Source organism: Pteronotus mesoamericanus, unplaced genomic scaffold (assembly GCF_021234165.1).
Source record: "Pteronotus mesoamericanus isolate MK-2021 breed Mesoamerican mustached bat unplaced genomic scaffold, CSHL_Meso_final scaffold_174, whole genome shotgun sequence".
Classification (NCBI taxonomy): domain Eukaryota; kingdom Metazoa; phylum Chordata; class Mammalia; order Chiroptera; family Mormoopidae; genus Pteronotus; species Pteronotus mesoamericanus.
The window spans coordinates 2,237,847-2,255,802 of record NW_026555309.1 but is presented as its reverse complement, the minus strand read 5'-3'; the positions used below and the strand labels follow the sequence as shown (position 1 = coordinate 2,255,802).

At 39.9% G+C, this 17,956-nt stretch overlaps 1 protein-coding gene across 1 annotated transcript in view; it reads left to right on the top strand.

Annotated features, from left to right (window-relative positions):
• Window positions 1-13,840: 13,840 nt before the first annotated feature.
• TOX (thymocyte selection associated high mobility group box) overlaps window positions 13,841-17,956 on the top strand; it is a 302,922-nt gene continuing 298,806 nt past the window's right edge. Inside the window, exon 1 of the mRNA XM_054590158.1 lies at window positions 13,841-13,942. Coding sequence (XP_054446133.1) covers window positions 13,841-13,942 — 102 coding nt within the window. The remainder of the gene's footprint in view (window positions 13,943-17,956) is intronic.

Sequence of the window (17,956 nt, the reverse complement as noted above, 5' to 3'; positions counted from 1 at the left end):
TTCAGATAGCCAATAGCTGATAAGATCAAAATAAATTTATTAAAGGGATGTTCTTAAATAGGTATATATTCCCACTGTTTGAAACTCATATCATAGACAGAATAAAATCTTCCTCTCTCCCCCCTCACATACTATCAAGGAGAAAATGTTAAGTCTTATTAAGACAACTTTTATGTTTTAGTCATTAAACCTATTTTTATATAGCTGGATCAATAGTTACTCTTTCTATTATAAAGACAACAAAGTCCAGGGGTAAAATGCCATAAACAGCCCATGTTTAAATCCTAGTTCTACAGCTTACTATGCTTATGAACTTGTTATAATTATTTTTTTCACTCATATTGAAGAGAAAGAACTTGTCTGAACTCAAGTCAATTAAAAAATTAATTATTGAGTACTTGTTATATATAAGAAATTGTGTTTGGCATTGCAGGGAACTCAGAGATAAATAGAACATGGTTATCCTGACCCAACAACTTATTGAGAAAAGAGATAGAATAAAATACATAAAACTGTAGCACAAGGTGAACTATAAGAAGTCTCATAAAAGAATCACCAATAAAGGCTTAAAGAAAGAGAGCAAGGACAGCCCAGATCCAACTGGAAGGACCAGGGTGAGTTTCAGGAAGGCAGTGTCAGTTAAGATAAAAACAGAAGCAAAAGGGTAATGATGATAACATGAGGAAGTGGGAGGCAAGGCAGGGCATTGCCCAGGAACAAACACAGAAGAGCTAGAAAAAGTCAGGGCATGTTAGAAGAATATGAAGTGACCTTATCTGGTAGAAACACAAAAATTAAGATAAATAAGACCAGGAATCTAAGCCAGGGTCTAGAGTACTGGCCGTGGAGTCCCTAGGTAACCTGAAAATCAATAAAAAGGGGCAACATTCACTTATGTGTACCAAGCATCTCTGGAAGATTCTAGAAACAGAGTAAATACTGGGTTAAACTTTAGATCAAAAGATACTAAATCAATAGAAAGCAATCTTATAAGTTTTCTTACATGAAAATAACAGATTAAACTTTGAATGTAAATTTATAAATTATTTACAATTTTTTAAAAATGTGTTGGAACTTTATCACATTTTACCAAGTGGCAGTCTTTCTGAAAAGACTCTTGCAGGAATTGAAATAATTAAATTGAAGATTCAGTGTACCTTTTAAATCATTGTATTAAAAAAACTCATTCTGGTTTTCTCTGAGGAAGAGATAAACCACCGCTAAGGAAGTGGCTAAATCTTTTTTTAAACTACTGTATTCACCATAAAAATGACATAGCCCCAAATAATACCTAATAGAAGCTGGTCACCTCAAAATCAGAAGAAAAAAAAACTTGCCCTTTCAAAACTAGTTTTCAGAGGGAAGGAGGATTGGGGAGATGAGAGGAAAAGGTGAAGTGATTAAGCAAAATATATATATATTTTTAAAGCTATTTTTGTACTTGTTTCTATATCAGATATTTGAAGTACAAAGCTGATTGAGATATAATCTAGAATGGAAGAAGAGTTTATAAATAAATCCTTACAACACAGTAATGAAAAAATACACAATGTGTGTGTTGGGGGAAGGAGGGCTTAACATGGCTTTGCTGAAGTAAGATTTGATTTGGGTCTTGAAGGTAATAGGGTCTGCCATGTAACTATGTGGCAGTGAGGTGTTCTTCCTAGATGGGGGAAACAGTAGATACAAATGCTTGAAAATAAAGCAAGCAGATGGCTATTTATTTGCAGGAGAGCAAATGGTTTGGCATGTTTGAGTATCAGAAAGGTGTTCAAAGTATTTAAGCAGAGGAATGGAGTGCTGTAAGTTTCTTTTAGATTAATAGTCATGGTGGGTATATAGATGCTAAATTGTAGGTAAGGAGACCTAGTGGAAGGCTACTGCAAAAGTCCAAGTGAGAAATAAGAAACGATGAGGGCCATGGTTAACCATGAGTATTGACTATAATTATTACACAAAATATGTATTCCAGGATGAAATGATTTATAAAGGTATTTATCAAGACTTCTATGTATGTGCTGAGTCTGAATGACTGAAAAAATACAAGAAAGTACAACTGGTAAACAGTTGGAAATGGGCACCTGGGACTCAGAAAATAGACAAGAAACATAGATTTGAGAAGAACTGGAAAATAAGTTGTAGATGAAGCTAAGAAAGCAGATGATCCTCCAGAGCATAATGTAGAAAAGCTTCCTTAAACTTGGAGCATATCTCGAGCACTCAAGTAATATTTGTTGAATGGATGAGGGAATGGATGAATGTGTACTATTCTCTCCTGCAATGTTCTTCTCCTTGGAATCTATGACTCCACATTCCCTTCATTTTTCTTATTCATCTGTTTCTTGTCATGTTACTTTCTTTACCTACTTGTTCTCTTCACATAATGGCCCCCATCTGTCTAACCACAAAGATAAATGTGGCAGGATCCCTTGGTTTAGATGCTTCAAGGTCTGATGGGATACCATTTTTTTAAGTAAGATGAGGAATAAAAAGTGCCCAGTAAAGCAGACAGGTATAAATTTAATGGAAATCTTAGACAGAATGGTCTCAATAGAAAATATTTCGGGAGCAGAAATCCAGATTGCTGTGGGCTGAAGAAAGAATGGGTGGCATTAAAAAGATAAAAAATAGGGAATTATCTCAAGAAGCATAGTAGCAACTGGGTAGAAGGAGATAGAGCTATATCTGGAAGGGGAAGCAAAGCCAAAAGTTGTTTTGATTGAGGGAGAGGGGATGGGGGGTATGGAAAAGGTGAGTGTTCTTTAGACCAAGGACCCAACAAAGCATAGAAAACATTGTCTCTGACCACAACAAGCCATTTTTTTTTAAGGAAAACAGATTATATAAATTGACCTGGAAGGTAGCGTGTGATCGATATTAGGGCCAGCCTGGAATGTGAGAGTTGGAGAATCTGTGAAGCCTTCCTGAAGATAATGATGACCTGATGCCTGACCTGTGTTTAAAATATAAATAAGAGCTTTTCATGGAAAGACCAAGGAAAAGGAGATGCTGGGCAGAGGAAACAATGGGAACAAAAGCAAAGAAGTATTAAAAATGTGAGGGTTACAAGTTATTTGTCTTTTCTCCCAGCCTATGGAATGCACTTTCATTTTTTTACATTGTCTTTGGAAGAGCAAATTTTTAATTTTTCCAAAATTTGATGTATCAAATTGCAGTTTCTGTCCTATGGAAGCTTTGCATAACCCCAGTCATGATTTTATCCTATATATCTTCTTCTATTTTTTTTTAAGTTTTAGCTCTTATATTTAGGTCTATGCTCTGTTTAGAGTTAACTTTTGCACATGCTGTGAAGTAAACATTTATTTTTGTATACTTGTTTATGCAAAAAGTTTATTTTGAATACTTGACTATTCCAGCATAATTTGTTTTTAAAAATTATCATTTCCCATTGAATTGCCTCAATACTTTCGTGGAAAATCAATTAATCACATATTAATAGGTCTATTTCCAGACTTCCATTTTGTTCAGTTGATCTACATGTCTGTAAGACTAATATCATGTGGTCTTCATTTTTTTTTAACTTTCCAGTAAGTCTTAAAATCAAGTAGTATAATTCTTCCAAATTTATTCTTTTTCAAAATTGTTTTGGTCCTTTGCATTTCCATAAAAAATAAAAGAAACATTATTTTCAATTAAAAAAACCTAGGATTTTTATTGAAAATTTCCTGAAAATTGTTTTAGGCAGAATGATATATTAATTGCATTAAGGTCCTTGTACTATGAGCATGATAGAACTTTCTATTTATTTAGATCTACTTCAATTTTTCTCAGGATTGTTTTGCAATTTTTAGTGTGGAGTTTATGCTTAAATATTTACTATTTTTGATGTCATTATAAATAGGCATTTTTCAATTTCTAATTGTTATTATTTTTAATAAAATAGAAAAATGAAATAGAATTATTTTTATATATTGAGTTTGTATCCTACAATCTTGCTAAACTAACTTACTAGTTTTAGTAGCTTTTTTTTTTTTTGGTAGAGTCTAATACAGGACTTACACCCAGAATATAAAAAGAACTAATACAAGTCAGTAATGAGTAGACAAACAATTCAATTTTATAAAGGCAAAAACTCTTAATAAACTTCAGCAAAAGAGATATACTAGTAAGAAACATATGAAAAAAAATGCTCACCATCATTAGTCATTAGGAAAATGTAAATTTCTGAAATATGACTACAAACCCAATGGAAAGGCTAAATTTAGAAGGTCTGATAATGCCAAGTGTTGGCAAGGATTTTAAGCAATCAAAACTCTCATGCTTTCCTGGTAAAAATGAAAAAGGGCAGTCACTGATGAAATCAGTTTGACAGTTTCTTGTGAATTTAAACATATTTTGCCATGAAATCTAGCATTCATATTCCTAGATATTTACGCAAAGGAAATGAAAACATATGCTCGTACAAGTACTTGTATTTGGGTTTTCACAGAAGCTTTATTCATAGTAGTTAAAACTGGAAAAAACTCATGTGCTCATCAATTAGTAAATGGATACACAATATTGTGTTATATTCATAATAGAATATTACTCGGCACTAAAAAAGAGCAACATACTAATAAACATAACAATGTGGATGAATTTCAAACACATTATGCTAAGGGAAAAAATCAGACATAAAAGGCCACATATTGAAATATTACATATGACATTTTGGAAAGAAACAAAACTAGGATGACAAAAATCACGTCCAGGGTTTCTGGAGGCTGAGGACTGAGAGAGAAGAATGACTGCAAAGGGGCCCAAGGGCACTCTTTGAACTGATGGAGCTGTCGCGTGCATGATTGTGGCAGTGGTTCACAATGGTGTACATTTCTCAAAACTCATTAAATTGTCCATTGGAAATTAGTAGACTTTTTTGTAGATAAATTATTCCTTGATGCATTTGCTTCAAAAGAAGTCATAGGGTATTTAAAGTTACTACAAGTACAGGTCTGTAATCCCTTACGTGAGACCCTACAGGGTAAATGTGTTTGAAATGAACAATTTCTGAATTTTTGAAAGCTTATACCATATATTACATACATGGGTGGGCAGAAGTAAGTACACTGTACCATTGTGACATTCTTTTGAGTTAATAAATCTATTGTAATAATCATAAGCTGTATTTCTTTTTCCGTGCAAACAACTGTACCTACTTTGCTCACCCCTGAACATTCCCTGATGCATGATTTGAAAAAGCACCCCATAATCAAAACCAGTACATGCAGCAAAATGTATGAATATTCACTGAGGAGGATCAATAAATTCTATGAAGAGCTCCTTGTCAGTTTAGATTAGATGTTGCCTCTAGATATTGCTATCCAATGTGTCGTGAAAAAACTACAGTTTCAGAGCTAAGGAATCTCAGAATTGAGATTAAGGGGCAGTGGTCCTATTCAAGCAGTTTGGTATTTTCTATAATTTAAAATGTGGAAACTGGGGCTGAGGGAGAAAGACTGTAAGAATGTCAAAACCTGAGGCCAGAGAGATAGATAGATCACAGAGGATCACACATGCAGTTTATTACTTTTCTGAATTTATGTGTACACCACAGGTACTGAAGTGGGAGATTAACAAAATTGCAGAAAAAGGAATATCTGCTCTCTTTTAGTACTGAACTATTGCAATACTTTATGGAATCCTCACTGAGATGGAGTGAGGATTAAAATTAAGAAAGTACATAAAAACTCCATTGTCCTTATAGTATTATAATACAAATACATCAAAATCAGGCCCTATACTAAAGTCCTTTGAGATTCCCCAACCTCTTCCAGATAAAGTTCCTGCCCCTAGTTAGACACCGTTTCCATGACCTGAACTCCCTGTCTGTGTCTCCCGTCACTGCTCCTATCCCCTTGCCCTTGCCCTGCCTAGGCACCCTAATAACTACAGAAAATACTCACTTGCGTATCCTGGTTGTTCTGAAACTTTTCTTTGTCTTGAAAGTCTCTTTGACTTTGTTCATGATCTTCTCTCTGTTTAAAATGCTGTTTTCTCTATTTATTCTCTGGCTAATGTCTATTTTAGAGGTTACAGATGCTCACAGAGGCCACGCAGAAAATATAAATTTATCAGCCTCCAGTATCCAAGGGAGCAAGGGGGTAGGAGCAAAAAGAACGAATATATATTGTTACTTAGGGCACCTAACAGATAGAGGGCCCTCAGCAATGGCTTCCTTAATTAAAAGTGATATTTGACCATTATATAATACAGATGAGGCAACACAGAGAACACAATGCTATTGTAACTCTTTCCAACCTGTCTTAATGAAGTGGAAGTGTATACCTACTATGACATTTTGAATCATTACCAGTAGCTTCCTAACTTAACTCTTTCTGATACCAAGGAAAAGTATGCCAAATTAGGATGTCTTCTTGCAAAGAGCACTTTTAAAGAAATTGAGATATAGGGGCCATCAGTGCAATTTGAGGAGATTCTGTCCCCTCCCACTAGGAGCTTATAATCATCATCAAATATATGAATATAGGCAGACTTATTGGACCGCCCTTAGGAACAAAATGGAAACATAAAAGCAATACATAGATAGATAGGTAATTGCATTATGTAAAGGTCAAGCATAAGTGGATTTATAGTGGAAGGAAGCAGTGAGTACCTAATCAGGGTGGAGAGCAGGAACTACATGCGGAAACTGGGCTGGCTGAGGGCGAAGAGTCAGTCACCTAATCAATGCTGGAAGATGCCATGGGAGAAGTGGGAATTCACTGCAACTATCAGCCTGAATGAGAGCTGAAGAGTCTCTCTGTCTTAAAAATGTGTGCTTTTTGAATTAGTAACATAAAGGCTACCCATTAAAATATCCCATAGAAGGACGGCCTTTCATCTCTGACTCTGAGATCATCCTAAAAGACCATCCCCATCATGCAAGAGTATCATTTAAAAAAAAAATTTAAAGTAACATTAGATTATTAAATATTTCAATTCCTAGCTTATATAATTTCTTAATATTTTCCCTGCAAAATCAGATGTTAGCTATTTTTCTTTGTAACCAAATTCCTTGAAAATGCTCACGAACAAAATCAAATGTTAAAATAAAAAACTCTTAGATTTCAAAGAACCACAAAAGACAGCTTAGTTCATTGTCTAGATGAACTTCTCTTTCTGCTATCTGAAATTTAGGAGCACAGAAAGCCTTTAGATAATTAGATCTAAGTTCAAACCCTCTGCCCACTTGGTCTTCTATATATAAAGAAGGCATATTTCAAGAAGAGGAGGGGTGTCAGTGGCTGCACAGGTAGCTTGACAAACTTTCATTGGTTGCAGAGATCTTGAAGTTAGTCCTGTGGAGAGCCCATGCTCTCCTTTTCCTTTGGCACTGCATTAAAGATCACTGGGGAAAATGCTTTCTAAGTGCGACTAAATCTCAATGCTCTAGTGTTACATCCATTTCCTCAGGTCCTATCTTCACTGGAGGTGCTCTCTCCTTGTTTATGAAAGAACTCTTGAGATACACGATTTGAGGATATTACATTGCTTCTCTGTATTGCCCTCTCTAGACAAGTCCTTTAATCTTTTTTAAAGGTCTTATTTTCCAATCCTTTAATCATCTCTGCGGTAAAAAAACAAAGTTCCCATCCCTCTTTGTCTCTCTCTGGACATAGGTGATGACTAGTATAAGTCCTATGAGTTATATTTCTATTTTTTCCACTCAAGTGCTATCTTTCCTGTCTAAATTGAAGTGTTGCTGTTGACTCACCATATCTTTTTTGAAAAACAATAACAAAACATAGCTATGAACACAGTTCCAAATAAGACACGGAGTGTACAAGTAAACCAGAATTATCTTTTCTTTGTTATTACTCTAGTTCTCTTTTGGGCCCCATTCCTTGGGAAAGTATGAGCTTTGATTACCCATTTTCACTAAAAAATAGCATTTACGAAGGCAGGAATATTAACTCTCTAAGCAAAATGACTGTTCCTTTCATCTCAGCAATTCCACACCTACTCACCTTCCAATTGACTTTTTTTTTTCCAATTGACTTTTTATAGCATATTAGTTTGCATTAAAAAATCCATTTAATTGCATTGGAAAAACACTTCACTGCTACACTCCAGGCCGATACCATGTTGCAGCTGCTCCTATTTAAGGGATAATTGTGCCTCACTCTTCTACAAGGAACTAATTCTGATTTTGAAAGGATTTGTCCTCACAGTTTATCCTGATGAGAGAGGACTGGATTATTGCCATGTAAAATAACTGTATAGTCCTATTATAGCTATTATGCCACAAATGTTGGTTATTGTTGAAGATCAAAGTACTGTACCACACTCAATGGTGAGATGTACAAGCATGGCACACTTCCCGTATTATGTAAAAAGTACTGCATTTTATGAGTCATTTAGTTCCATGTGAGGTATCTGTGGACCCTATATCATTTCCTTCAAACTTTCCTCATCATTCTGAAATCCTTTATTTTCTGGTTGAAAGACTTACAATCTAGTCATTTCTCACTAGTCTCCCCAGGAAATAAACCTCAGTGCTCTGTGTTCTCCCATTGCATCATATTACATATTGCATATCATTCTATTTTCCATTTAAATAACTTTAGAAAAATATTGAATAACTCAGGACAACAGTAAATTCTAACTGGTAAATTGAAAAAAAAAAAGTAAACATTTCTCATCAAAACCATTAATGCTATTTTTCAAACCTTTAGAATGAGGAGGACTCAGTATTGGTTCAGGTCTAAGAAAACAAACATAGCTATTTTACCCTATGATCTTGTTGGGAAGGTAAATCTGTAAACACATGAATTACAAGACACTCTGTAATTGTTAGGTGCTTTGTAATTAATATACAGGTAGCCCATGTGAAGTGTCAAATGAATGGAATTTTTTTTAATGAGGCTTTAACCTACAGGAGAGACTGAGGCATCAGCTGTTACTGGAAAGCTCACATTCAAGAGAAGGCCAGCAAATGACTGAATATTAATTTAGTTATAAAATATGGCATGTTTTGACTTTAGTTTTAATTTTGGCATTTCAAAATAAATCCCTCTATAAGTTGTTCCATTTCCATAGTTAATACATAGAGGACTTCTACCTTCAAGAAAAACTCGCTAGAAAATCTAACCAAAACTGTCTTTAAAGAAGTGTCACTTTTTTGTTAAATAATTTGTATAAGATTCTCATAAATCATGAGTAGGGTTAAATGTCTAGAGGATATTTTCCCTAAAGTAACACATTCTGTATATAACTTGGAGGCATTACTGCAAGATTTAGGACTTACTACATAGTACAAAGAGTCAATAAACATAAAATGTGGTCAATGAAAACAATTGCAAATTTAAAAACAACAATTATGAAACTATAATTAAAATGAAGACAAGTAACGTTGAAGGAACAAAATCAAATGCTAAGTGTGGTTTGTAATTACTGGTTAGGGTTTCCAATGTAATTTGTAAAACTAAATGAGACAGTAAAATTAAATGTAAAAAAATTAGGAGTAGGTCTAGGACATAGACATTTCATAAATTATTACATCAATACTAGCAAGGAGATGTTTTGTTTGTGGACACACATTTTCTGCTAATTAGAGTTTATAAAGTTCCTAGTTCAGATGATCAAATTGTAATCTGGACCTATAGAACAATTCATTATGTTTAGAGTAACTGGGTAGATTGCCACATTATATCTCAAACAGGGCAGATGACAGGGTTCTGGGAGTGGTGACCTTCAATGCCTCCTTAGAAAAGCCAACACAAAATATCAATCCAACCAGTAAATTTTACTTATTAAAATTTCCCGCTTTTAGTACTCCATTTGTACCCATCTTATCTTCCCTTTTAGACCAGCGTTTCACAATCTTTCCTGAAAGTTAAAACCACTGGGGAGCTTTGAAAGGTTTCCTGTGTCCAGACCCTAACTCTAAATGAATAAAATCAGAATCTTGGGGGGTAGAGCACAGGAATGAGTATTTTCCAAAGCTTCTAGGGTGACTCTATTGACAAGACAAGGTTGGAAATACTGTTCTGGAAGACTATAAATACATCTAAAGCAGAAACTACTTTAATTTGTTTTTATATGTCAACATATCCATAACATAGCATAGAGCTTTGCTCTGCTCATCTGTCTTTGTTGAATAAGGTACAAATGAATGAAGGAGCGGACAAATAAGTGAGTAAACTTAGCCATGATATAGAGTTGAATGCCCTGGAAATTGACAAGTAACTACTATTTTATCTTCCAAATTAATAATATTTGCTCAGAGGTTTAGCTAAGTAACTTTCCCCAAGTTTTTCTTGGTAGTACAGCCATTCAATATATGATAGGCCTTGGGTGGAGCACTATAATGAAAGTGTTTTCTCAGGTACACAGAGATGGCCTTTGTGCTCTGCTCTCTGTGAAAGAGTGATTGCAGTGAATGTTGGCTTTTCTGTTGTTTTTGTTTTTGTTTTGAATTAACACTCGCATTTCCATCGGAGTTGGGAAAACTCCATCTGAGTCCTTCTGTGTGTCTCCTTTGTTCTCACGCTGCTAGCACAGTCACACAGCTTCAAACACCACATATACAGAGTATTTTTCCACATCAGGCAATTCTATGATACCAGCTGCATGTCCTACAATTTAACTCAATTTCCACGGAAAGAGTGTCAGCTACATGAGACTGTCCCCGCCACTGCCCTGCTTCAGACACCAATCACAAGTCAAGGTTGCTACCTATGCTCTTGACCAATTGGCTATAAATCAGAGTTTCCCAATACCCGCTCCTTGGGTTTGATTAATTTGCTAGAGAGGTTCACAGAACTCAGGAAAAGAGTTTACATGATGTTTATTAATTTATTATAAAAGGATAGGATAAAGGATACAGGTGAGCATCCATATAAAAGAGATGCTTAGGGCAAGATGTACAGAAAGGGGCACTGCGCTTCCCAGACCCTCTCCAGGCCCACAATTATTCTAGCACCTCCATGTGTTCACCAATCTGGAAGCTCTCGGACCCCGGTACTTTCGGAATTTTTATGGACACTCCATTACACAAGCATGATCGATGATTAACTCCATTTTCATCCACACCCCAAATTAACCTTCATGGTCTACTCTCCATGTATGAGTGCTTGAAGTTAAGAGCTTTTTAAATCAACAGCTACATTTCCACCCATCACAACATTCCATGCACAAACATATCACTATGGCTCTATGTACCGCACATGAAAGAAACCAGGCCCTAGATTAACTGGGGGAACACACAGGCCCCATGCATTTGGGTTTTCCTTAGGACGGAGAAAAACGGAAGTTTTGTCGAGCCAAGTATAGATGCTGTTATCTTCTCCCGGGTGTCAATATGTTGATAATGATACTGCCTCCCCACCGCCAGACCTCTTCATCTTCCTTATGTTCACAGGACCAGGGGGTGGCCAGGGCAGGGGAGAGCAATGGGGGAAAAAATGGGGAAAACTGTGACTGAACAATGATAATAAATTTTTTAAAAAGCAATTATGGATTCTAAGGGAGTTTTTTCAAATTGAATTTTGAAATGATGTAATATGTAGGTAATAAATGCTGGATTGATGACAGAAATTTAATCTTAAAGATATTTCATTTTAACCTAAAAGAGTTTTGTTTTTAATTATGGAAGGAAATACATATAGGCACCTTTTAGCATCTACAATTAAAATTTTGAACACTGAAATTACAAACCAGAAAACTTCATTTAAACTTTATTATAAAGAATTTTATTAAGGGGAAAACCATCATGTCTATTTCTTACTTTTGTTTCTTGAAGGACCTGTAAATATGGAGGTTCTTCTGAATCCATGAAAGAGCAATTCTTTTTCCTCATTGCTTTCTCCTCCTACACCAATTTTCACTTTGTTAATCTTGAGATCAAGAGAAAGCTGGATTTTTACTATTTATAAAAATGATGAAGGGAAGAAAGAAAACACTGGCTTAAGAGGCATATGATGTAAGAAATATAAAGCAATGCTTACGAAAATGTACCTAAAGGAGCCGTCCATAGATGCCCAACCATGTTAATTTGATCATTTCTTACACTGTCTTTATAGATTTTCTTCCAGATCTCTCTGTTTGTGACTGATGCTCTCAAATGCAGAGGCAGCAATGTAGCTGTGGGAAAGTCGCAGCGCAGTTGGTAAGCAACATGCACTAGAAGGTTGTGCGGGGTGGCAAAATGTTATTCGTGTCCTCCTGGTGCCAGAAACAGCTGGAACAGATGAAGTATTTCCAAGCTCTTTTGCAGGGCCTTGGGCCCGCGTATGCGTGGCTGCTCCCCTCCTGAGAAGATAAATATTACACACTCCTGCTTGGACTTTCCACCAAGGACAGATCCCCGGCAATAAATCTGTTGGACAGCGGCCAAAGTACGCCAAACTTTTCCAACCACCTGGAAGCACGAAGTTGCAAGTTTCCGGGTTTAAGAGGTAAGGTGGGAAAACATGATTGGTGATTTCCTCATCCCACTTACCAACCTGAGAAATGGGGAGGCTGATTCGAGGTCACCCATGCACCTCAAAGAACATTACTGGGCTTCTCACTATTAAAAGACAAGATCCCCATAATGGGCAACTAGCAAGCCCACGTGTTTCCCTTCTAGACTTGCTGTGTGTGCTGGTAACTGTTCCCGTATTTACCCTTTGAGTAACCCCTGTGGTCTTTCGCGAGTCCTTAAGGCAGCCTTAGCCCTCGCAACCTTCCAGTGGGGGCACATATCACCAGGAGGTGAGGGCTGGAGACAGGAGTGAGCAACAGAAGTTGTGGGGAGGAGGGCGACTTTTACAGCCCATCAACACCCTGAAGTCCAATCGGGTCCCTGGGACAGCAGCCCACTCACAGCGCACAGAGGGTTCGCGCTCTTTGGGCTCCTGGTCCCCAAACACAGCGTTGCGAGGGACAGTCATCTTCCCAGGAACTGGGAGTAAGGATGGGGACGCTGAAACTGGGTAGGGAAAGCTACGGACCGGGAGGTAGCGAACGCAGAAAAGGAAGTGGGACGGCTGTGCAGGGGGCGGTAGGAGCGGGGTGGGGCCGGGGCGGGCCCGGAGGCGGGGCTGCGGGGCGGGGTGCGCCACAGCGCCCCCTTGCCGCGCGCTCCCCGTGGTGCCCCGCGGCCGCCGGTGGCTCGGGCTCGCCAACCCCTTTGTGTAACACGCACTGCCGGCAGTAGCGCGGCTCGGGCACAGCGGACGTTCCCTAGGGTCCCGCTGGCTCGTCCCGGGCCCAGCCGCGCTTTCCTCCTGCTTCACTGCTCCTCCCTCCTCCAGCCCCCGTCCTGACCAGCAGCCATTGGGCCTCGAGCAGCCCGCGTCCTGCAGTGCGCCCTAACCAGCCCGGCCCGGGGCGCTCACCACCCCTCACGCCCCGTGTCCCTCTTATTTCTCCCCGCCATCCCAGGCCTCCAAGGTGGAAAAAATAAACTAAAAGCAGAGCAATTCAGAGACTCCAATAAAACGCCCAGTACCTAGAGCCCGAGCGCGAGCGCGTGTGCCCGGCGGCTAGGGGCGCGGGAGGCGGGGATGGGGGGGCGGGCGGGGGGACAATGAGCGCATGAAGTTACCTGCCCGGCGGCAGCGGCGGTGGTGGCGGCAGGGCCGGGAGGCGGTGGCGGAGCTGGCTGCGCTCTCGGCGCTGACGGGTGCGCGCCGCGGCTTGGGGGAGAGTTGAGCGCTTTTCCCCCCTCTTTTTTCTTTCTTTTTTTTTTTTTTTTCCTCTTCTTCTTAAACAAACCGCAAACGGATGTGAGGGAAGGAAGGTGTTTCTTTTACTCCTGAGTCCAGACACCTCTCTCTGTTCCGTCTAAGCTTGTTTTGCTGCACACTTTTTTTAAAAGAGGAAAAGAAAAGGAGTTGCTTGATGTGAGAGTGAAATGGACGTAAGATTTTATCCACCTCCAGCCCAGCCCGCAGCTGCGCCCGACGCTCCCTGTCTGGGACCTTCTCCCTGCCTGGACCCCTACTATTGCAACAAGGTGAACGCTCTGCTTTTGTTTCCACCGTGTTCTCGCTGCTTGATCCCGGGAGGGGGGCGGCGGCGGCCGGGCCAGCTCGGCGGCCGGGCCGGTCGGCGGAGGCCAGTCCCGGGCGCGCTCGGCTCCCAACCCGTTGCAGCCCTGCGTGCGCTTGGGTAGTAAATATTGTGGAGCGGCTCCGGGGGTTTGTCAAACACGGCGATTGTGCGGAAAGTGACACGATTTGCTCGGATTCTTTCCTTCCTGCTGTTCGCGACTAAGGATCCCTGCCTAGGTTTGCCGGGGGGCGTTTAAAAAAAAATTAGAAGAAAACCACGGTATACTTTGGGGGTGTGTCTGGTGTCCGGGAACCAAGGCAGAGACTGAGAGAATTCAGTTTATTTTCCAGTTTCCCTTCTCCTTACCTCCCTCCCTCTCACGGGCAGCGGGGGCTCGTGGCACCGCTTCCCTGCTCGGGATTAGTTGCCAGGGGAGCAGCCGGGAGTCGGGGTACGGGGACCCGGGGGACGCCTCCGCCCCCCGCGGGGAAAATTGCTCCACAACTCTTTTGTTTTCAAAAACCCGTTCTGGCGGTCGAGCCCGGTGTTCGGACTCCAGTCTGCGGGCCGGGGCGCAGCAGGGGAGTCGGGTCTCGTGTTGGGGAGGGGGACAGCTCCCGTTTGGTTGGGGGGCTGCGCGCGAAAATTGCAAGTTTGTTAGGAGCCAGGCGAGCGCTTCATGTTCACGTCCAAAGCTCCAGCACTCGACCAGGGGCTGAAGCAGGGTCCCAGGCTGGGCTGACCCACAGCCCCTTGACCCCAGGCGCCAAGGCCGCGAGGCAGCGGGACAAGGTTGACCCAGTTGGTGGCCCGGAGTAGGGGCACCCGCCGGAGCTGTGCGGAGCTCCACTCGTCCCAAGGATGGAGCAGTCAGGGGATGCTTGCGGAGGGGGTTATCTCGGGGCTTCTCGAACTCTCAGCCCTGAGAGGTAGGATGCGTGGGGACCGGCCTCTTTAGCGCAGCGTCGGGCCAAGGCCATCCCTGTCTTGGGCTTGTTGGACGTGTCTAAGCTGTCCCACCGGGTGGATGTCGGCGAGGAGAACTGAGTTCTCTGAAAGGCCAGGCAATCGGTTTAGATACCCATCTCCCGCTTGGTGGTAAACCTGCCCGATACTCTCAGCCCCTGCAAACAATTCCCTGTTGGCCCCTAAGTGAATTCCACTGGATAAATCGTTGGGACTCCCTAACATTTGCCCAGTGGCGAGTCATCATCAAACAGCTTTTTTTTTTTTTTTTTTTTTTTTTTTTTTTTTTTTAACGTGATACAGAACTGAGGTATTTAGCGCTCTGCATTCTAAGCCCCCGGGCTCCCCACTACGCAACCGACTTGTAGCCCCGAGTCTTGGTCAGTTGGGACACACACACACACACACACACACACACACACACACTCACTCACTCACTCACGCTCACTCACTCACACACACGCAGAGCTGTGAGTTATGTGAACCACAGATATCACCCCGTGGAGAAGCTCCTAAATGCAGTGTACACTGAGAGACCCAGTAACAGGGATGAGCTGTGTGCCGATGATGTTTCAGCAAGTTTGAAACAAGGGAAATCTAGTCTTGGGCAAGGCAGAAAGGCTTTTCATCACATAGGGAGCTCTTTAGCTCGAGGCAAGTTGGAAGGCACGGGTAACTTTGGCAAGAGAAGTTTGTGTGCTGAAGTTTCATAATTAGTTGGTAACATAGTTCTTTTATTCTAAAATCAGTTTTGCCTTTATAATAAAACATTTCGTGTTTGTAACATTTTATTTTGCTTACGGCACTATTACTAATAGAAATAATAAAGTAGCTGTCCTATCTTGGATAATAAAGACATATTCCACAGTAGTAACCAAACCAAAAGGTCAGAACCATTTTGGCAATGAAACTGGACACATCTTATTAAGTTTATCAGTGATTTTAGGCTCCAAAAAGAGAGTAATGACTTGGATACAAGTTTCAGTTGTAATTCTTGAGATACCAGGGTCAAATTTAATTTAAAAGCTAAATGCTTTGGAAAATCAAGAATTGCTTCAATATATTAAATCATTTCCTAATTAAGTGCTTTAAATAATTTTAGTGAGTTGTGCTATGAATTGAATAAATTAATTTAGAAAGTCTCCAGCATTTCTTTACCAGCTCGCTGAAGTTCCTTTTAAGTCACCCGGTGTATGAGGAGCAAACTGTTCTTTTTAAATGCAAATTAGCCACCCTCTCTATAGACTAGTTTGCAAGTCTTCTATTTAACTTATCCAGGGAATAATGGATTTTTAAAGATGCAAAGTCATAAGATGTACTTGTCATAGTAGGAAGAGACTTCATGGAAATGTTTCTGGCAGGACGTTTTTCCCTGCCCTTCTCTGTGTAGCAGTACTGAGCCAGATATATTAAATGTCCAGAATAGTGTTTCTAGGCCCCAGAAAGCCCAGGTGCTAGTATTTCCTACTCCGTCATGGTTACCATTGGTACAAAATTTCTATCCAGCTCCGCATTTTTAATTGTTTCAAATGTAGTCAGCTAGCATCATTTGCGCAATGACTCAGTGGCTTTGCAGGGATCTGAGGGATGGGCAGAAGTTTGGAGGAGATGAAATAAGAAATCTGTGTCTATGTTTAGTAAAAACAAGTTGAAACAGACTTCCTTAAAAGAGACAAGACTACAATGTAAACCTTGTCTCTTTCAGATGTGCAATGAATACGTAGCTCATTACAAGAAACGGTCACTTTGTCAGGTTATTTGTTTTTAATAGGGTGATAAGATCATAAATTACTAATTATCTTTATTTTAAATCTGTCAACACTTAAAGTTGGTGTGCTAAATCCCAGCAGAACTAGTATCTCTCTGTGCTTCAATATCATGCAGTTGTAACTAGAGTTTCCTCAACCCCATGTTTTCAATGTCTGAAGAGACCCTAATAGAGAAAATGACTATCTTCTTCCTGAAGCTTTTCTAAACTCAGATGTGGTCGTTTTATTCTGCTAACACATTCTGGCACTGCTGCTCTATAGATTGCCAAAATACCACTTGTATTTTTCAGTTAATAAACTCTGTAGGAGGAATTTTGTGGAAATAGTTTAACTAGTATTGCTCATTACTATGCAAAACTGACTTCCATTTTCACATTGCCCATTGCGGGAGAAGAGTGAGAACAATGCGAATGATGTTGGTTATGGCAACTGTGTGAGGAATCTCTTATACAAACAGCCAGAATGGATGGCATGTTGCTGTATATAGGTCAGCCTTTGAAATGCAGTGTAGCTCCTAGACCAGACAGAAGCATGTAGGCTGAAAGTCACACCTCTTGCAACTTAAAGCATGTAAATATGCCACACATTGAGAAGTGGGTACCACAGTGGTGTTTCATCTGATGAAGACCATTTTAAGTAACATTGTATCCCTTAATTGAACTGAATGTTACAAAAAGAAACTGTAATACAGGAGGTCACAATGGGAGTTCAGTAGTAAAATACAGTGCCATTTTTTGTCTAGTTGAGGATGTCAGAACATTAGTTTAAATACGTACCTACCGAGTAATAACAGTTCCTTTCAGTTTCTTAGTGCAGTGTCATTTCTGAAGATTGTTTTCACTGATTTTATGCTATATTGGGACAAAGAAATGGCACTTTTTTATTTTTACAATGATGCAATGTGTTCAGTTATTGCTCAGTCTCTGCCCACATAAGGAGTAGTAACACAATTATGTTATGACATGGCTAATGACAGGCATGCTGACCTCTCCCAGCGGTGGGAGAGGAAATCATGGTCTTCACTGTTCTCAGGGTTGCTTTTGTAGAATCAGGTCCTGAATCTTTCTTTGGCTGATTTAGACACAAGGAGGTCCAAAACACAAACCCACGCTTCGGAGTAGCTATATAGAGAGTAAAGAATAATGGGCATTTGGTATATTGGGCTTCCGTCATTGACAGGCAGAAGGACTGTGCATAATCTTTTCATATAAACATCGGAGAAAGGACTTATTTGTGATGAA